Here is a 22,222-nt window from a genome sequence, read left to right as displayed (position 1 = left end):
ATATTTTTTTATTTAACGGCCGTTGTTGTCTTATTCTGTTTTTTGGTTTCTCGATATATCGCCTTATTGTTCGCTGGCTTATTGTTCGCTAGCTATTGTTCGCTAGCTTCTGCCTGGTTTAATTTTTTCAACAAATTGTCGGCATACCTATGGGAACGAACGTCTCTCCATGCTGACCTCTTCTTATTTTCATATGAGTCGGAGTTCCGGGCTTATGCATGATATTTGCGTTGATTTTTAAATGTTTCGATCTTTCATTTGCGCCGATTGTGTACAGGTAAACTAATGGCGAATGTTAATTTTTAATCATCAAAATAAACCTTATCCATTAGCCAGATTTACATATGATATAATTTGTCAATTATTACATGTATATAACTGTTTTCCGCTACAAATATATTATTGTCGTTCTTTCTGGCTCAGAACTGGTGGAGGAAAATCCAGTCTATTAAGCTAAGTACAGAGTACGGAGCTACTGCACCAGTTGAAAATTGTAAGGCAGCAACCATTTGATTTTCTGGGGGGGGGGGGGGGGGGGTGGGGGGGGGGTGGGGGGGCTATGGTTTTTTTTGGAAAAAAAAGTTTGTTTCCAGTTTTTGGAGAAAAAAATAATTTGTTTTTGATTCTGAGAAAAAAAAATGTTTGTTTCACCCTCAGCTGCCACTATATGTAATGCTAAAATTGAAAGAAAAAAATTGTTTTCGACTTGTCGCGAAAAAAATAGATTGTTTTTCGCCGTAGGCGAAAAAAAAATTTGTCCAGAAAAAATAACCATAGCCCCCCCCCAGAAAATCAAATGGTTGCTGCCTAAGAGAACAATAATTGTACAGAATCGTTTCATTCGCATTAAAATAAACAGTTCTAATCGCACCACCTTAACATATAATTTTATGGGTTTCATCAAGAAAATAGAGGCCGCTACTTATGTAAAAATGAGAACTCTTGAAATGCCCACCTCTGCACGCAACAAGTATAGAAGTAATGAAATTACAAGGAAGGAATAATAAGATGTGAAGTAAATAAATACTCGACATGAACAGATTTATAATTCATTGTATTCTGCATTTATGGGTTTTAATGTTGTGCTTTCGAATTCTGTAAATAGAATCTTTCTAGGTGATTTGAGTGAAATAACAGGGTGTGTTATTTTTAAATTGTCTTATCATGCTTGAAATTCTAGTATTTCACCTCCCCGAGGTTTATAATGATAAATAAGAAAAAAATGAAATAACAAAACCGGAAAGAAAAAATCGGCGCAAATGAAAAGCAGATCTGCGCAAATGTAAAACGCCGGGAGTTCCTCCTGACACCTGTCTTAAACAAGAAGATATGCAGATAAACTGATAATTTTCTTTTCATCAGCAATTTAAACTTTTTTGATTGGGTTCAATCAATTTTCCACCAGAACTGGAAATAAAAAACAAAAAGACATGGTTTCGTCACCCTTATTTTTAAACTCATACCTTTAATTTGACTTCCGCTGTCATCTCAGTACCAGAATACATGACAGACGAGACGATTTTCAAATTGTCAATTCCCACAACCTTTGTAGCAATCTACCGTCTTCATCTGCACACAGCAGCTACACAGACTTTGTACAGCGTCACCAGTGTATGAGTAGAAAATTGAAAAACTAGGGGTATGTCAAAGAACGACTTGTCATTTTTCTATAAAAAAAAAAAAAGGATAACGATTATGTGCTTTTCACACAGAGATGAGTTATCAAGCAGTAGAAGTGTTATGTAAGACTGAGGGGAAAGGGGTTCTTGGACGCATTTATGCTCCTAATGCAGTATCGTATATGCTTAATAGAAAAGCCGTGTCCCGTCACTATTTCAGCTTCTCAATTGTGAACTTTCCATTTCTATGAAGCAATATTCCAGAAGCGCCTACATACGGAGTATATATCTCCCAATTGATACGATATTCCCGGGCTTGTATTTCCTATCATGATTTCCTTGATATAGGGTTACTGCTCACAAAGAAGCTATTAAACCATGAGTTCCAAATGGTGAAGTAGAAGTCATCCCTTCGTAAATTTTACGAACGCCATCACGAGTTAGTTGACCGTTATGGAATAACCGATGTGTTCCTTATGTCGGAACTACAATCCATTTTCCTTTTCACCACGAATCTGCCCTACCGATTAAGACTATTTACCGGGTTTGTAATAACATGAGCAACCCGACGGGTGCCACATATGGGGCAGGATAGGATTACCCTTCCGTCAGTTTATTCTCGATCTATGAGTTTGACTGTCCCTCTTGCACCTTTGCCCCTCTTTCATAGCATATGTATTTAACATCTGTTGTTAATGTTAATATGTTGTTGCGAAATATCGAACACTCACATGGAAAGAAAACATCTCTACAAGATGCAATTGAAAAAACAAACTCAACAATATATGCAAGAACAACGTACTACAAAAGATCAGGAATAAGCTTAAACAATCCAGGACATAAACCCTTTTTCATTGCTATCTAGACATGGTGACCATTAAAATAAATTTTCAAATTGCAGAATGAACAAGTAATAGGTTTCTCCTTCTATCAACACTGACGAAAGTGGTACCATATTTGGTCAAAATCTTTTCATTACATCTGTATATCGCTACCTCTTTCAGATACAAAACCTAGAATCTGACCATCCAAATATATATGTTCATTTTATAAATGACAATCATGTTGTTCGAAGAACCGACCAATTTCGGGCTGGCTTTTCTATGGAATTTGTTACCAAGCAAGTACTTATGATCGTGTAAAGACAATTTCAAGGTAAAAAAAGAAGCTCAGAGATCACCGGGGCTTTGGTCTATGCCGAATACAATCTTTCCATGTACGTTGTAGCAGTTAACTGGAACAGGATATATATATGATGATGATGCTACTAAAGAAACGAAATACTTCTGACGATAGTAATAGATAACGTCTTTTCTTTATAAAGCATATTTAAATATTTAAAGAAGGTGCTTTCTTTTTTCTTGTTATAAAATTAGTCTCTACTTTGAAATATCTATAATTCTTCGATACATTTACCAAACGTTTTGTTGTTTTGTTGTTTTGTTTTTGTTTCTTAATTTGTTTTGGTCCCCCTTTATTTTGTTTTGCTTTTCACTAAATCATTAGATTTGATGGTACACAATTGTACTACTGGTTAGATTATTATCATGACAGGGTTGTGATTTATTAGTAAACACTAAAAGTTATTTATATATTGATGAAACGTGCATGTAGGAATGACTTGATTAAGAGTGCTTTTAACAATCTTTTCAAGAACAGGTATTATCAAAGATAAAAATAATTAAAAAAAAAAAATAGCAACATATAAAGATTCGTACAATAAAAAGGAATGTCACTTTAGTGCATTCACTAAAGTTTTCATATTTCTTTCACTGAACTGAAAGTAGCATTCGGTTATATTTAGATTGACATTTATTCGAATAACAATGATCAAACAAAGAGAGAAATATCAAATATCTGAAATTACAACATTTTTTTATTATTCAATCGAAATGATATGTACATATTTAATTCTTACCATTGCAAACCATTCATATTTTACATTTAAAATGTTAATTCATCTATATCCTAGTACAATACAAAATGTAAAATCATGTATTACACAAAAACGGAAATACATTAGATATTTATAGATATATTTAACAAAAGAATTACATTGTATCTTCATTAAGTACATTGGATGTAATATTACATCATCAAGATATATATATATATATTATTTTTCCTCTGAATGACCTGTATCATGTTACTCACATAATCCCAGTAAATTCTAGTTTTTAGCTCCTATATCATGAACATCAATGATTATTTTAAACAACTTAGAGCTATAAAACAAAAACAAATTAGAACTGAACACCATTTATCTAATTTGATTAACTACGAGTATAATGAAAGTATTCCTAACGGACTACAAATCAAGATCAAGCCACAAGCACCTGGCTCTTTATCCAATACATTACTTCGCAGATGGGTCATTTTCAAAAAATGTGGATATTTCAGTTGTGAAATAACAATACAAAAAAATATTCAATTTTCAACTTTAATATATGAAATTGAATAGTTTAACAACAATACAACCTGAAATAAAAATATGCAATCTTAAATGCTACTACAAAAATATTTTAAAAAATAACATAGAAACAAGTATGGGACATATGTCAACTACATAACGGATTTAGTTTCGGTACCTAATTTTTTTTTAATAATATTTACATTTTGCTTGATATATATTTCCATAAAAATCATCACACTTTTTTCAAAACAGTTAACATGGTTAAAATAACACTTTTTGGAAACATATTTTAAAGTGAATTTAATTCAGCATTGTCAACTACATAACGCTTTTTGTCAACTACATAACGATTCACTGCGTTATGTAGTTGACCGTTATGTAGTTGACCTATTAGTGGTTTTTTGATGTTTTTCTTGACCCTAATACTACCAGATAAATGGTTTTTATTGAATTAGAGTCAGTATTATAGACTTTGAATGATTTATGAAAAAAAATATATTTATGCCAAAATTTATCAATGTTTTTGCCGTTACAAAGTTGACATAGAATAAAATTACGGAGTAATTTGTACTCACCAAAACTAATCTATAATGAAATGAATCAATGATGTCATCCTGTAACTTTAAGCACGTCATCAGAGGATGAAGAGTAAGTAGAGAACACTTCCTTAGTTACAAGGGATATAATCAGTTGTTTATTGGCAACATTATTTCATTTGTGTTATGTAGTTGACATTTTTTTAAGTACGAAATGAAAAGTAAAAAAAAATGCTAATAAAATCTAATAATTCCCTGTATTTGTGTATACATACCTGCAGTGATACCTATATATTCATAATAACAAAAGAAAAATAGTAATTTCCGCTGGGTATTAAAACCAGCATTTAAAAAAGACTAGTTTTTCAATTTCGTACAAGCAATTTTGGGGTTTTTGGACCCTTTGAAACCCACTTGAAGCAATTTCTGTAGCTAAATGTCATATTGAATTTGCTGGAACTTGTTACACACACCAAAAACTAAATGGTGTATCTAAAAATTGGATAAAAATATTTACACTTTTTTAGAAATATTGATTGTACAAGAAAATCCACATTTTTTGAAAAAGGCCCAGATGGGACCAAACCCTCTTTCATTGCTCAAAGCGGTTAGTGGTCCTCCTCAAACAACACTGCGAAGGACATCTCAAAACTCTCACTGGCGACTTTAACACCCTTTTGAATAGCTGCAAAAGAGATCTAACATCTGACAATTGTGATGCTATCAACACTCGCCTCAAGGACTTAACTACTATACAATCCAACAATTTAAGTGAAAAACAAAAACGAAAATTCCGCAGGGATGGCATGGAATACATCCACCCTTCCTTACCATCAGAGAGAAAGACTAAACGAATTAGACGCTTTAAACGTAGACCTCAAAAGACTGATTCACCCTCCAACATCGTGGTCAATCTGTCTCAACACCATTTAACGGAATCGGAAACATCTCTTTTTCTCTAGAGGCCTTACCTCTACCTGCTCCTGTCAATGACACCAAATTGTCGGAAGACCTTGACAATTTTGCTAGAAGTCTACGTATTAAGGAATATTTCGCGTCGAAGGAGGATAACATAATAAGCTCGGATAGGAACTCAGAAATTTCAGAAGACGAGAACAACTACAAATTTATTAAAAAGAGCTCTTGGATCCCTAAACCGAGCAAAAATGCTACCCTGGAATCATTTATTGATAACTTTAAGTCGGACATTATTAGAAATACTAAAAATAACAATAAACCTTTTGACAATCTTACCAATGAAGAACGGACTGCACTAAAAAACTTACGATCTAACAACAATATCGTCATTAAACCTGCAGACAAAGGCAGTGCAGTGGTTGTCATGGATAAATCTGCCTATATTCAAGAGGCTGAACGACAACTTGGCGATGCAAGGTTCTACCAAAAACTAGACTCTGATCCTACAACATCTTTTAGCAGAGAAATTACTGATAGTTTGGTAGAAATGCATGACGATGGTTTCATCGATGACAAAACTCTTGAATATTTGAAACCAGAAAATCCAAAACCGGGCAGATTTTATCTTTTACCTAAAATTCATAAGGCCAATAACCCAGGAAGACCTATAGTTTCAGCGAACGGTCATCCAACGGAAAAAATATCGGAATTTGTTGACTTCCATCTTCGTCAACATGTTGAAGACTTACCATCTCACATCAAAGATACCACCGATTATCTAAGAAAAATGCAGGCCTTAAATCCACTCCCCTCCGACACGACTCTTGTTTCCATGGATGTCACCTCCCTCTACACTAATATTCCACATGCAGATGGCATCGATGCATGTAAAGAAGTTTGGGATTCCAGACCAGTGAAATATCCACCTACCGAATGCCTGGTCAAAATGCTCACGCTGGTACTTAAGAAAAACAACTTCACTTTTGATGGAGATCATTATTTGCAAGTAAATGAAACTGCCATGGGCACCAAAATGGCTCCGTCATATGCCAACATATTTATGGGCAAATTAGAGAAACAACTCCTTGAAACTTCCATCGAAAAACCGCTTTCCTGGTTTAGATTTATAGATGATGTGGATATGAAATGGAATAAAAGCGACGAGGATTTAGATACTTTTATCACTCATGCCAACAACATACATCCTAGTATCAAATTTACTCATGAGAAGTCTAAATCCAAAATCGCCTTCCTCGATACTTCAAGTTCGCTCACAGAGGGCATCATATCTACAGATTTATATTCTAAACCCACTGACACTCATCAATATTTGTCCCCTAAAAGTTGCCATCCTGCTCATCTTACCAAGAGTATTCCATACAGTCAGGCACTTAGAGTCAAGCGAATATGTTCCAACACAGAAACAACTAAAAGACAACTACGTCAACTTGAAACTCGCTTGAAGAAAAGGGGCTACAAACACAGAAATATCAAAAAAAGCTTTCAGAAAGCGGAATCAATTCCCAGGAGTGAACTATTGGAATACAAAGTTAAAAAGAAAAATAAAAGGACTCCATGTGTTCTTACTTACCACCCATCTCTCAAAAACAGCTTTGGTGTCATTCGTGAGCATTGGAAATCAGTTGAAAAGAATTCCAAACTATCCAAGATTTTTCCCGAGCCTCCAATGATAGCTTTTAGGCAACCTAGTAGTCTGCGGAACCTGCTGGTGCGGGCTGAAGTGTCTGATAATAGAAGTACTTCTGGAGAATGTCGTTCGTGTGAAGAAAAACGCTGTAAATGCTGCCTACAGATGCAGCATTCATCAACATTTCATAATTTAATCAAAGCACCGTAAGCGCTGTAGGCAGTTAACCAAAAACCAAGCCAAACATAATTATAAAAACTGTGGCAATGTTGCTTCAATTTTTTTAAAGATTTTTTTAAAATGAACAAACATTAGACAGTCATATATTGTACATTTATGTTCATTTAATGAATTAATCATTAAGGCAAATAATTCATATTTTGTCAAAGTTTTAAAAGCATCGCATATATCAAGTATATTTTTTTCATGGTAATGAGTCTGCAGTGGTACAAGTTTGCAATGATTGTAGTTCTTCTAGTTGATAGTTAACGTTGGTATAAGTTGACTGTTAGTAGTTCAAGTTGCCTTTAGTAAGAGCTCGTAAAAGTATGAATGGACTTGCTTCCCTGGAAAGAAAACTGAGTTTGTGTTCAACAGTACAAAAGTTATGAGACACAAATCAGACAAATGTTTACTACTACAAGGATCAAAGGTGAGGTCTGACTAACCTGTCCATAGTAAATGTTAATGTCCCCCACCTTCACCCCAAGTTTATGATGTCTGAGTTTGGAATAAAATGGCAGGTAATTATAAAAACAGTTGGTCAAACATTCTTGGGCTTGAAAGATATGTTTTCTTTATAATGAGCCATATGAAAATGCAAATTTTTATAGGACCAGTAATAATTCAAATTATAATTAAGGGAAATTCTTTAAACCTACTAATTATTTTCCATCAATAAAATTTTACAATTATCAAAAAACAATATTGTTACATAATGCTGTTATGAAGTCTTTCAAACAAAACTTCAATAATTATTCATTCCTATGGTCACCGAAAATTGGGCAAGATCTAGTACACGTTGGTTAGGTCTATCAAAGTGACATAGATATAGGACGATATGGTGTGACTGCTAATGAGACAACGCTCCATCCAAATAACAATTTCAAAAAAGTAAATCAGTATAGGTCAATGTACGGCCTTCAACACGGATCCTTGGCTCACACCAAACAACAAGCTATAAAGGGCCCCAAAATTACTAGTGTTAAACCATTCAAACGGGAAAACCAACGGTCTAACCTATAAAAAAAAACGAGAAACGAGAAACACGTATAAATTACATAAACAAACGGCAACTACTGTACATCAGATTCCTGACTTAGGACAGGTGCAAACATTTGCAGCGGGATTAAACGTTTTAATGGATCCAAACCTTCTCCCTTTTACAGAAACAATAGCATAACATCACAACATAGAAAGACATGCATATGTGACGCCTATGAGATTGACATTGTATGTCATTCAATCTTTTTGAAATGACAAACAGGAATGAATATGATTTAGTTTAGGAGTTGGTTTTTCAATCTTTTACAAGTTCTCAAAACACACACAAGAGGGGATGGGGTGACCCTAGGGACTGCCCTAATATTTCATTTAATGTTTTTGTATCTTATCCCATACATGCATATATATGGTTTGGGGTGTGGATCTCAATCGTTATCAAGTTTTCAAACAGGAGGGGTGGGATGATCCTAGTATATTTCATTTGATTTGTTATGTTGTCCAATACATGGATATATATGGTTGAGGAAGCATTATTTGAAACATCAGTGACTAGCAGACTTATAATCCAGATGAAATAAAGTGGAAAATTTTGGATATAAATTTCTGTTTCTAAGTTATCAAACAGGAGTTTGTAGGGTGACCCTAAGGACTCTCCCTATATTTCATTTGATTAGTTCTCAATCATGAATATATATGGTTTAATTTAAAGGTGGGGATCTCGACTGTCTCGACTCGGGGGATTATAAACAACATAAGGAATCCTAATGTGCTCTACTTCCTATGTGCAACTTCAAAACTTTTGGGAAAATCGATCATTTAAGGTTTTTCTGGTCATATCTTTTGTAATCCAGAACGAAAAGTATGAAAAAACTATCCTTTAAGTTATAAATAGCAAAGTTACCAGCTAGATAAGGACAATGGCAAGTATTTCAGCATTTATTGGGTAGAACACAAATCCAGGGTGCTTGCATAAAGCAGCTTAACTGCATAAAAAGGTTACATTCCAAGGACCACCATGATCAATTTTGATCCTTATTGGCCAAATACTTTCAGCTATCTTAGATTGTGTTTCCCTTTTAAGTTCAAATGTTCAATTAAGATCTGTGGCATGTTGTTAACCATCCTGGATCGGACCTGAACCTTCTGGATACCCATTTTGACCATGTTTGGTTACAATTTGGCAAGTAGTTTCAAAGACTTTCCTTATGGTCCAATGTTTAACTATGTTCCATGCTGGCAGTAATCTTATAGATTGAACCTACCAGACACAATTTTTAAAGGACGCCATCCGTGAATACTTGTGATAGAGTTTGGTTCTAATTGGCATAGGAAGGAACAGATCTCACAATTCATGCCATACCAATATGCAACCACAAAAACTGTTTGGGGCCATATAAAATGAAGTCCACGATAAAGAGGAAGTGAATGTTTAATTGCTCTCTGATTGCACCCAGGGTATGGCATTAATACATAATGAATTGTCCATCAGGATTCAAAGATGGGTAGTTGCTGAGAAAAATGTGATTAATATTCGGTGAAGTCATCACTTTATTAATTCCACCCAAACTATGAATTTACCAAGTCAAACTGAACTGCTTTCGTTAGCTAATAGCTGTTATTTACCAGTTTTTCATATTTTTGGCATTATTTTAGCTGTTCTTAGCATTTTATATAATACCAGTTTGAAAAAACTGTCTAATTTGACCATTTCTTAGCAGTCATGGTACCTTTTAAAGTGTTGTCAATTGGACAACAGTTATGACAGCAGTTCCATAGCAGTTAGATAGCTGATTGGATTTTAATCTTTGTTATAAAAATGCTTGGACCTGACTTGTGTTTTCAGCTTGAAAGTAAACCTTCATTTGAATGATCAAATGTGCATTTTTGGCTCCAAACTGTGTGTAAATTCTTGCTAGTGAAAAACTATTTTTGTCAATTATAAATTATAATTTAGGCTAAATGGAATGCATTCACAAACCCACAGTACAGTAAGTTGAAGTTACAGTTAATGCATGTGTATATTCTGACATAAATTTGTAGGGGAAAGCAGAAATCACACAGACAGCCCAAAAAGGGGGGATACTGGTTTATTCAAATAGAATAGTTGATGTTGGCAGGAATGTAATAAACTAATATCATATACTTGCAGTGCAAGATGTTATTTGAAAATGAAGATACGACTATTTTAATATGATTTTGTTAAAAAACAAAAATACATCATATTCATTATTCAAGACTTGAAAAACGGGGAGGGAGTATTAGGTAAACATAGGCTGCAAATAGCCGATTGGTTATGGTTAATATTGACCAAACAATCCATTTTATGAGTTTGACTGTCCCTCTGGTATCTTTCGTCCCTCTTTTAATGAAGTTGATGTATGTTACTGAAGTTTGTTTCCAAAATTGGAAACATAATTTTGGAAACATAATACAATGTTTTACATATTACATAACATTATTATTACGTGTATTATTTTTTTTTTTTGGTTTAAATCCAAAAGAGAAAGAGAATTAATATAGTTTCACCACTGCAACAAGTGTGTTGCAATATTTCTCCACTGGAGACAGTCAATTTTCAATATTTTAAGTGCTAGCCGTTCTTAGTTTTTTTAAATTTTACTGTGGAGAATGGAGAAATATTGTAATACACGAGTTATTAGTGGTGAAATCTGTTTCTCTGATGTACAGCTTGGAAAATCAACTTAGCACTTTGTATGAATATGCATTATTGATAGCTGTTAGTATACCAGTTCTCATGAATATTCAGTGCTGACATCAGTTTTTTTGGGTACATGTATCTCATATAAAATTTTCGTCACAAAAACCTGCTAATAATTGTGAAGGCTAAATAAACTGCTATGAAATGCCTATTATGCAAACTAGCCATTGCCTTGAATTTGTCAACTGTGAATGCTAATGAACTGCTGTCATTAGTTAGAACTGTGAATGTTAATAAACTGCTGTCCACTTTGACTTGGGTTATCAAAACATTCAAGTATTCATTTTAAAAAGTTGAATATACTTGACTTTATACTTCATCTGGGCACTGATTGAGTCAAAATTAACAATGAAACAGATGTTATTAGTATCTGTTATTCTTGTATCTTTCTTTGTAAACGCATTTTGTATGTTCAGTTATGTATTGGTTTATTAGGACTTAGCTACAAAATGTGGCTGATGCCTTATAGTGATCAGGTCGTCCAGACATAACACAGTGTCCAGGCTGTGCCTCTTTATATAATTGGCATTACAGTACTGCAACTGATCTCAAAAGAGAAAAGTTAACAGTTTAATGTTCATTTTTTTTTTACATAAATAAGGCCGTTAGTTTTCTCGTTTGAATTGTTTTACCGGTCTTATCGTGGCCTTTTATAGCTGACTATGCGGTATGGGCTTTGCTCATTGTTGAAGGCCGTACGATGACCTATAGTTGTTAATGTTTGGGTCATTTTTGTGGATATTTATAGTTGCCTCATTGGCAATCATACCACATCTTCTTTTTATAATATAACAGTTCCGGAAAAAACACGGCTGCAAATTGTTTTAAATGATAGACTAGTATATAGATTTAAATTTCTTTCTGTTCATAAAAAGTTTTGTGGTCACATTTTTGTATTTTAGCACTTTTAATTGGGTATACACCTCAATTTACGGTGTTAGTAGTCACCTTTAAATCCCAAAACCAAAATCATTTTGTTATTTATTGACTCTTTTTATTAAAATTTTCGATGCACATATAATCAAGGATCATTGGACTGATGAAGACATAAATTTAATACCATCCTCGAGTAAAACTCTCAAACTTAAAGTTGGCAGTTTCTAAGATGAAAATTTAACGCATTTGTTTTTGGAAAACAAGAAAATATATGATTCAAAAGTAATATTTGACGTTTCAGAGGACAAATCATTATTATTGTGATACTGCATGCAAAATTTGTTGGGCAAATTCCAAAGTTTTGTAAAAAAAAAATTAAAAAAAAAAAAAAAATTAAAACATCATTTAAAGGGAAACCGGTACTACAATATATTACATTTCCCCAACATTAGGTTGGCCTTTTGTGTACCCAAGGCAGATGAAGGAAGTCAACTTAGAAACGCCGTGATTGGATGCAAGAGTACAATATATTTTTTTTACTGATCTATGAATATTAAACTGCAGTGTGTATATTTACAATAAAAATTTAAAAACCCATTGAAGATTTTCTAGAGAATATTCGAAAAGACTTCCAAAATTTCATAAATTTGGTGTAAAATGACGGCGGGCATGGATAACACTCAGCAATGATGATCTAGTTTTAAAATTGTTTTCATCCTACTTTCCAGATATGCCAGACCTAAATCAGAAACTCGCTGCAAATGTTTGCACCTGTCCTAAGTCAGGAATCTGATGTACAGTAGTTGTCGTTTGTTTATGTAATATATACGTGTTTCTCGTTTTGTTTATATAGATTAGACCGTTGGTTTTCCCGTTTGAATGGTTTTACACTAGTAATTTTGGGGCCCTTTATAGCTTGTTGTTCGGTGTGAGCCAAGGCTCCGTGTTGAAGGCCGTACTTTAACCTATAATGGTTTAATTTTTAAATTGTTATTTGGATGGAGAGTTGTCTCATTGGCAATCACACCACATCTTCCTATATCTATCTACTAACTGCCACACTTGTATGAAATGCATTCAAATATCTTCTCTGAACTTACTTATAAAAAAGAAGATGTGGTATGATTGCCAATGAGACAACTATCCACAAAAGACCAAAATGACACAAACATTAACAATTAACAAAAAGGATCTAGACTGAAAATGCTTCAACTTGATGAAACGAAAAATGTTGTTCGACATGTGTATACTTTATAGATTTATATTTTTATTTTGTAGATTTCATACATTGTGTTTTACTTAATTTTTTAAGTTTTTAGTTTATCGTTTCCAACAAACAAGAGGCCCAAATCGGGTCTAGAGATGTGATTGGCCCTTTCGGGGCGATTGAATTGGATGGAGTCTAGCAATTTAATATGTCTACATTTACTTTGTGTCAACACTTACCCGAATGTACCCTTTATACGGTCGTTACTTGCTACGCTCTACGGAGCACATTTTTACACAGAATTTATAGAACTAATTGCAAACAAACTACTAGTAAATCCTTACAATAAATATATCTGTCAGGTATGTCTCCAATCGTAGATGGCCGCCCGCGGAAAACGTAGTGTAAGTGCATCTTATTTGGAAATGCATAGAAAGATCTTCTACTTAGAAACTACTAAGCAAATTGAAGCAAAACTTATCATTGGATGGCCTTCTAGCAAAATTGTGTTCGGCAGGACAGGGTACAATCCAACTTGATTGCCAGTGACGAACGTAGTTGAGATTATACAATATGGCGAAATTTATTGAAAGATATTTTCTAAAAGTACAGTGCAAATTACAATGAAACTTGGTCACAATGATCTTTTAAAATGCACAGGCAAACTATGTCTGGTAGGTTCAAGACTATAACCCAAGATTGCAGGAATTACTAACAACATAGTTTAACATTGGACCCTGAGCTGAGGGCCAGGGGGATCAAAGATCTCAAACAAAACTACTGAGACCAAACTTGATAACATTTGTTTTTGTATGAACACTTTTCAAGCAGTGCTATATCCATCCTTGATGGGCAATAACGGGGAACATACCTATTATATCGGGGTCTAATTTGGGCTGGCTTATGTAGCCACGGTTGATGTGAGCGATACAGCCTCTTACTAGTCTTTTGTTTCATATCCTAAAGTATTGGCGCAAAAAGTTTGTCATTAAACTAGATCCTTGAGTACAAGAAAGTAGAAACAAAACCATTCAAACGAATGCGATCAACATAGGAATATCATATCCCATTGGCAAACTTTTTTGTGCCGAGACCAGGCGTTACAAATCAGGCATGAGCTTTGTGTCAACACTTGCCCTACTGTTTGTTCCCTTGATAAATGTGATCGTATCATGCTGCACTAGGCGTAGAGAGTATTTTCTTTTATATTTACCATAATCAACAACAAAACATCTAGACCAAGAAACAGTATATAGTAACTCCTAGTAATTTTGTTTGATTTAATTCTTGTATGGTAAAACCAAATATCAAACCTACTTATATTATATATATAATTAATTTCTAAAAAAATGTTTATGCAAAATCATTATTGTATAAAAAATGTATAGCAAATGTTCAATTCGGTAAGGCAGCAATCAATGTCCAAAACAATAGCTCTGCGTCATCGTATGATGTGATGATGGGAAACTGATCTCGTCTGTTTCCAGTAAGCAACTCGACAATGTTAATAAATTCATTGCTACAGCCATGCTCTGGAAAGTTCTCTGTATATTCCTCTATAAGATTGTCAATTGTTTGTAAGTTACATGGTAAAGGAAATGAACAGTCTCTTCCACCAAAGATCTCTGGCTGATAGTATAACATATTTGGAATACCACTTGGTGTTACAACTTCAGCACGTTGTCTTCTTATTCTATGTGAGTTCCAGTTCTCAGCAAACATGTCCAATTGATGTTGGATAACGGAGAGGAAACAAAATCGAACACATTCTTTATGTACTGGACACGATACATTAAGAAGTCCAGTGTCTTGGAAATCCTGGAAACGGTTTCTCCAAAACTGGGTGAAACTCGTTTTTAGTGTACCCCAAAGCCTTTCTATTCTTTGATTTGCAACAGATCTGTCGACGAGAAAAAAATTTTGTCCCGACATTTCATCGTTTTGATTATGTCGCAACGATCTTTGTAAATCCCTCATTATGACGTTTTCTGTTCCTGCATCCGATCGAACAACCCTTGGAAGCATCTTTTTTTGTTTGATCCAATTAAGATACCAGTAACCGACATATCTGGGGTTATTGTTGGAGGGACTTGCTATCAACCATAAAAGTTTACGAGAGTATCCATCGATTGCCCCATGTATAGCTATGCCGTAGGGTTTTAATTTATCGTAACCATCGACATGAATCAGATAGTTTGGTCCTCTATTGTAGTACACTCTCCTTCGAAGAACTCGATGCGATCTGTTAAGTACACCCTGTTGGTCTATTGTTCTTAAGCAAAGCCTTGCTCTTGATTGTGTGACGCAAAGTCCAAAGCCTATGTTCAGAGTCCTCCACATATACCTGTATCCAACATTAGACAGGCCATTACGGTGTAAAGCCAGGATTGTCCTTACAACTGTAGGTAATGGCGACTGGTTGTTACGCCGTCTGATATTTAATCTTCTCTTAAGTCTTTTTAACATGGAACAACTCATGAATGTTCCGTGAACAAACAAGAGAAATCCACATATTTGAAGGGACGTGTAGCATAATTGATGATAGTATTGGACTAGTTCAGGCACAGAAGCATCATCGCCTGGGTAAGGTATTCCTGTAACGTCATGATCAGCAACACAAAGGAGACAACAGAGTAACTGAAACATAAAGATAGAAATTACACGTATGATGTAATGATAAAATGAAAAATCCGATTGGCTTGATATCTAAATAGGGTGTTCACTGTGACGTCATCAGCTTACTATAAAACTACTAGGAAATGCGCTGCGCCTTCACATTTAATGGAATACGAAATGGAAAAATACACAGTAAGTTTTGACAATCCAAAATAAATCTTCATGGCGATATTTATAACATATTTCATTTTTAAATTTACCCGTTATAGGTATCAGGTATAAGCATATGATATTTTTACATTTGAACATGTTTTCATTTTCAAACAAGAGGACATATCTTCTTCCAGCATATTGCAATCGAATAAACATTTTAAAAGTCATCTGATGCCTAAACGAATTTATTTTGTTTGGTTGATTTTTGTATCATATCTTAAAGAAACAACGAATAGTGTACCTAATGAATAAAATTTGTTATGAAAAAAATATGTTTCAATTTTTGCTAAATTTGTTGTAACATCATGCCTCCTTAAACATGATATCTAGTTCTTTATCAATCATTGACTAATTTATAAAATTTGGTCGCATATTGTCAAAGTCAATCAACCATAAAAACAAGGCCAAGATCAAATTACAGGTATCAAAATGACATCCCCTGGTAGTGGGGAACCTCCTTGTCTAATATCATCAACCTAAGTCAAAGCTAAAATTACACTTCAGACTATCATCCCCTTGTAGTTGGAGACGTTAATGCCAAATATTATCAACCTTAGACTTCTATTTCTTGAGATATGGACTTAAGCAGTAAACTCGGTTGCAAAATTGACTATTAGAGTTCTTCAGGGTCATTCAAGCATTTAAAATAGGTCAAAGATAAATGGCACATGACTGACTGGCAAGAACAATATGTAGGAAATCTGCATCCTAAATATAAGAACCTTACTCGTTATGCTTCACGAGATAAAGACATGAACAGCAAACTTGGTTGCAATGTTAACGCCATATATTCACCGTCGCCTGTAAAACCGTACCTACATGTCTCGCTTTTACTGCGCATGCTAGACAAAATATGAAGAAAACTTTATATCATGGTTCACTATATTTTTCGCTAGAGCCGTGTAAATATGTGCTCATTTTTCCTATTTTAGTAATCCTTTATTTTTTGTAATTTTTGGCCGTTTAAGGTGCAGTTTTTACAAAAAATAAATCACAATACAGTATTAAACCTTTTTCATACTTTCCACGAAGATGGAGCTGATTAGTCTAAATGAAGAAAAACATTATAAAAACTATACAAGAAAGTTTTGACAAATTTTGTTTGTTTTTAAGCCAAAGTGTGTTGATTTGATGTTCGATGTCAGCAACATATTTCTTTGTTTTACTTTCAACATTACCTTTAAAATATTGCTTGATTCCATAGTCTTTGACCATTTATTAGACGGGCAGGTGACCAAGCAGCTGAAATAGACGATATTTCTTCAATTGAAATGTTTAATGAATAGCAAAATCTTCTAATCGGTCAATATCAAAATAAAGTGAACACATATTTCGTTTCGCATCATGCTTTTCTACCTGGCATTAGTGGCGAATCCAGGGGGTCCGGGGTTGGAACCCTTTTTTACATTTATTTGGAAGATCAATGCAATTGAATGGGGACATATAGTTGGAACTCCCCTTTATCGTGGGCTAGGATCCCCATACCCAACCCTTATAAATGACAAGATCCACCCTGCTAGTTGTGAATCAAATTATTTGTTTAGATTACTAATTTTTTTTTGCTTAGCTGTTATGAATTAAATGAGTCATGGAGATTGATCTACAAAGGACTCTGAAAGGCGAAAGGGAGGGACCATTCAGTTTTTTTCCATTTTTCATTGACAGTCGTACAGAACGGGTAGTGTACTTGTGATGGGATGGTGGGGAGAGGGGTGAAACCCTTTAAGTAGAATATATCTTTAATAATAGCAGACGTCTTACTCTAGATCTTATCACAGGTCACGTTAAACTGTAACTTTTCAATGCCCTTTCATTCAAACAATAACGTTTTTTCTCCCTATGATCTTTTTCATTTTGTGTTCAGTATTGCTTCATATTAAAATATAACGCTAAGTCTCCAAAGAAAACAAATATAAACTTACTTATGACTCGTTTCCACTGCTCCCGCTGATGTTGTTGCTGTCGATCTCCATCTTTAATGTGTCAGCACAGGAAGTAAAATACGGACCGTGGGAATCTGACCGTGAGAACGAATAAAGTTAACATCAAATAAGCAAGTTGACTTAATTAATAAACAAGTCGACTTCTTATTTTATGTCATTTACATTTATATTAGCAAGTCGACATTGTAATAAAAACTTTATCTACATCATTCCGACAAGTTGACTTCAACATGATGATATAATATCAAATAAACAAGTTGTCGACTTAATCAATTAATAAGTTGAATTCAACGTGTCGACTTCTTATTACTATGCCATTATATTTATATCAGCAAGTCGACATTGTAAAACAATTTTTCTACATCATTCCGACAACTTGACTTCAACTTGATGATAAGATTCCAGCTTATAACACACAACTTGACTAATAATTCCGACTTATTAGCAACAAAATAACTTTACAAGGGGTGTACCATATGCGCTTCCATACTCTACAGTTTATGTCTTCCTCATTACAAAAGCTCGTTGAAAACCTGGCAAAAGAAGGTTCGAGTAAATTTAGACACATTGGAGAAGAACAGATAAGTCTACTTCTGCGAAAACAAGTATACCCATACGAGTATTTTGATTTCGAGGCAAAGTTTGCGGAAACTCTACTACCACCGATTGAAGATTTTTATAGTACACTATCGGGAGAAGGTATAACCACACTGGACTATGCACATGCACAACAGGTATGGCAATTGTTTAACATACAGAATCTCGGACAGTACCACGATCTATACGTTCTATCAGATGTCCTTGCATTAGCCGACGTCTTTGAAAATTTCAGGGAGATCTGTCTCAACTACTATGGACTGGATGCTGCACATTTCTATACCTCGCCCGGTTTAGCCTGGCAAGCTGCCTTGAAAATGACAGGTGTGAATTTAGAATTACTCACTGACGTAGACATGCATTTGTTTATAGAGAAAGGTTTAAGAGGGGGAATATCAACGATATCCCAGCGTCATGCTAAAGCTAACAATAAAAATGTTCCAAATTACGACGAAAATGAACCAAATAGCCATGTGATGTACCTAGATGCCAACAACTTATACGGATGGGCCATGTCTCAGGCTCTTCCGGTTAAAGACTTCAAATGGCTAGACGATTGTGAAATTGAAAACCTTCATATAAGTGACATTGCAGATGAGAAAGAAAATGGTTATATACTAGAAGTTGACCTAGAATATCCAAAGGAACTGCACGATGACCACAGCGAATATCCACTCGCTCCCGAAAAGTTGAAGGTTACAGATGAAATGTTATCGCCCTATGCGAAAAAGCTATTGGAAGATTTAGATTTAAAAGGAACGTCGACTGAAAAATTGATACCGAATTTATATCCAAAGGAAAAATACGTGGTACATTATAGGAATTTGAAACTCTACTTATCACTTGGAATGAGACTTACCAAGATTCATAGGGTACTCGCGTTTGAGCAACGACCCTGGCTAAAAAAATATATCGATTTTAACACAGAGAAAAAAAAACTTGCAAAGAATGAGTTTGAGAAGGACTTTTTTAAACTCATGAATAATGCAGTCTTTGGAAAAACAATGGAAAATTTAAGGAAAAGAACAGATATAAAGCTTTTGAGTGATCAGTCTAAAGCAAGAAAACTTATCAGCAAACCAACGTTTCATGCCTTTAAAATATTCAACGAAAACTTGGTGGCAGTTCACATGCTGAAACAACGATTATACTTGAATAGACCCATTTACGTTGGATTTGCTATACTCGATTTGTCAAAGACACTAATGTATGACTTTCATTATAACTATATGAAGAACAAATATGGACCCAAAGCAAAACTTTTATTTACTGACACAGACTCATTATGCTACACCGTTAGCACTAATGATATATATCAGGATATGATGGAGGACAATCACTTGTTTGATACATCAGAATATGACCCAAATCATCCACTACATAGCACATTGAATAAGAAGGTGTTAGGAAAGATGAAGGATGAAACACATGGTATTCCCATACAGGAATTTGTCGGCCTCAAGTCGAAGATGTACTCATTGATATATGAGGAGAATAAACAACTCTGCGAGAAGAAAACAGCAAAAGGTATAAAGAAGAGTGTGATCAAACATGACACAAGACACGAACATTATAAACAATGTCTGTTCAATAAAGAAATCCACATGTCTACCATGACACAGATCCGTTCATATGACCACAAGTTATATAATATATCCATCAACAAACTGGGCTTATCCCCTTATGATGACAAAATATACTTACTAGATGATGGGATACAAAGTTTAGCCTATGGACATTGGAGAATTTAATTAGGATGAAGGTCAATATTCTAATCACTTTGTTTCTATCATTTGACGGTAGAGGACGTGTTTTAAGAGCTCTCTGAGATGTCAAATACCTGTCCAGATTGTGGCACGGAATTTTCGAGAAAAGATGCTATGTTGAGACATTATAGGAGAAAACACGAAACCAATCAACCATATCCACCGAGCAGTCATGCGTATCCACCACCGCCTCCACCGCCTCCTCCACCACCACCACCACCACCACCACCACCACCACCACCACCACCACCACCACCACCACCGCCTCCTCCACCACCACCACCACCACCGCCTCCACTGCCGCCACCACCACCACCACCACCACCGCCGCCGCCGCCACCGCCGCCGCCACAAAATGTCCAACTACATCATCCATTCACTATGATGTTGGCTGGACCTACTGGTTCAGGTAAGACGTTTTGGATGAAAACATTATTGGAGCGAGCACGGACTATGATAAAACCATCACCTGAGAGGATTATATGGTGTTATAAACGATGGCAGCCATTATTTAGTGAAATGCAACAGACAGTCAAGAACATAATGTTTATTCAAGGTTTACCTGAAAATTTGAATGATGATTCATTCATTGACTCTAGATATCCAAGTTTAATCATCCTAGACGATTTAATGAGAGACGTCACCAATAGTAAGGATGTGTGTGAACTATTTGTCGAGGGCAGTCATCACAGAAACCTAAGTGTAGCTTGTATACTGCAAAATGCGTTCTCGAAGGGAAAGGAGAGTAGAACCATGAGCATCAATAGCCAGTATATAGTCCTATTCAAAAACCCACGTGATCAAGTTGGGCCAGCCATATTTGCTAGACAGATGTATCCTAATAATCCGAAGAAATTCATGAATAAGTACAAAGAAGGGACACAACGACCATATGGAAGTCTATTCATTGATCTGAAACAAGATACACCGGAAGACGACAGATTAAAACTTAATATATTTGAAAGCAAGAACATGGTTGGTGGGGGTGATTCTAAGAAGTATATTAGCAGAAAAGAACTAGAACCACATCAGTTTGAAGAATCATTTCAAAGTGAGCAGACGTATTTACCAGACGATAAAGAAATCATGCCTTCATGTGATGATTGCGGTGTAGTCTTTGAAAGCGTTCCTGATTTAGCTAGACATATGAATAAGTGGTGCCCGGAAAATAATGATTTAAAAAGAAAAAGGGAAATTGAGGATGAAGACATACCCTCAAAGAAGCCTCGTGTAAACGAAATTGATATAGAAGGTGGAGAAGATATGGCTTTCATAAAATTAGCTGAACTTGCCAGAGAGGCAAATGCAGATATATGGGAAGAAAAAGTTGATAAATACATCGATGGTGACATGATAGAAGACCACGCCAGGAGTAAGGCTAATCGCAAACTAAAAGACGAGGATATGGATCAGTTGATGTCCAGATATAGTAGTTTAATTGAGTATTTACTACAGTTACAAAATGGTAATCTGCATGGCAAAGTCATGAATAAGATCACAGAGCTAGTTAACGATGACATGGATTACGAGAAAGCCATCAAAGTAGCTATCAGGAAATATAAACCTCAGTTGGAAATTTATCTAGATGAAGTTATTGACAACGAGACTAACAATAGTTATGAAAGTGAAGATAATAACGATGATGATGATAACGAGGAAGAGGAAGGAGAGGAGGATGAAGACGATGAAAACGATGAAAGCTAAACTGTACTTGTCATATATCGAATCAAGCAATATTATGTAAAATGGTTACATTGGTTAATCAAATTCAATTCTTGGATTAAAGCTCGCGATATTTGAGAGAGTTAACTACCCCGGAAAGACTAACTTCAAGTCTCGACAGTTTACACCCCTGCACGAAAGATAGCATACTGTTGGCCCTTTCGTGAGGTTATAGATACTGTTGAGTGGTAGACGACTCTCTATT

The 22,222-nt window shown here is 35.0% G+C and overlaps 3 protein-coding genes across 3 annotated transcripts in view; 1 reads left to right on the top strand and 2 right to left on the bottom strand.

Moving 5' to 3' along the window:
* Nucleotides 1-3,629, bottom strand: part of LOC139505282 (uncharacterized) — a 43,683-nt gene extending 40,054 nt beyond the window's left edge. Inside the window, exons 1-2 of the mRNA XM_071294992.1 lie at nucleotides 3,538-3,629; nucleotides 1,464-1,667 (exon numbers count right to left, since the gene is read on the bottom strand). The gene's annotated coding sequence lies outside the window, so the exon portion shown is untranslated. The remainder of the gene's footprint in view (nucleotides 1-1,463; nucleotides 1,668-3,537) is intronic.
* A 10,838-nt stretch (nucleotides 3,630-14,467) lies between these two features.
* On the bottom strand, nucleotides 14,468-18,156 carry LOC139505265 (uncharacterized). Its single transcript, XM_071294989.1, has 3 exons — nucleotides 17,912-18,156; nucleotides 17,168-17,231; nucleotides 14,468-15,797 (listed from the first exon to the last, which is right to left on the bottom strand). The coding sequence occupies exons 2-3, from the start codon at nucleotides 17,189-17,191 to the stop codon at nucleotides 14,556-14,558; spliced, it is 1,266 nt and encodes a 421-aa protein (XP_071151090.1). The 5' UTR covers nucleotides 17,192-17,231; nucleotides 17,912-18,156; the 3' UTR covers nucleotides 14,468-14,555.
* Nucleotides 18,157-18,408: 252 nt separating this feature from the next.
* On the top strand, nucleotides 18,409-20,280 carry LOC139506535 (uncharacterized). The gene has a single exon (XM_071295490.1). The coding sequence runs from the start codon at nucleotides 18,409-18,411 to the stop codon at nucleotides 20,278-20,280; it is 1,872 nt and encodes a 623-aa protein (XP_071151591.1).
* The last annotated feature ends 1,942 nt before the right edge of the window (nucleotides 20,281-22,222 follow it).

Source organism: Mytilus edulis, chromosome 1 (assembly GCF_963676685.1).
Source record: "Mytilus edulis chromosome 1, xbMytEdul2.2, whole genome shotgun sequence".
Lineage (NCBI taxonomy): Eukaryota > Metazoa > Mollusca > Bivalvia > Mytilida > Mytilidae > Mytilus > Mytilus edulis.
The sequence above is the reverse complement of the archived record's forward strand: the minus strand, read 5'-3'. Positions and strand labels throughout refer to the sequence as shown.

Excerpts from the sequence above, each read along its gene's own strand:
- LOC139506535 (XM_071295490.1), top strand. The coding sequence starts at position 18,409 with ATGCGCTTCCATACTCTACAGTTTATGTCTTCCTCATTACAAAAGCTC.
- LOC139505265 (XM_071294989.1), bottom strand. The coding sequence starts at position 17,191 with ATGGAATCAAGCAATATTTTAAAG. Across the intron at positions 15,798-17,167 it reads AATCAAGCAATATTTTAAAG|TTACTCTGTTGTCTCCTTTG; the intron begins GTAATGTTGAAA and ends TTTATGTTTCAG.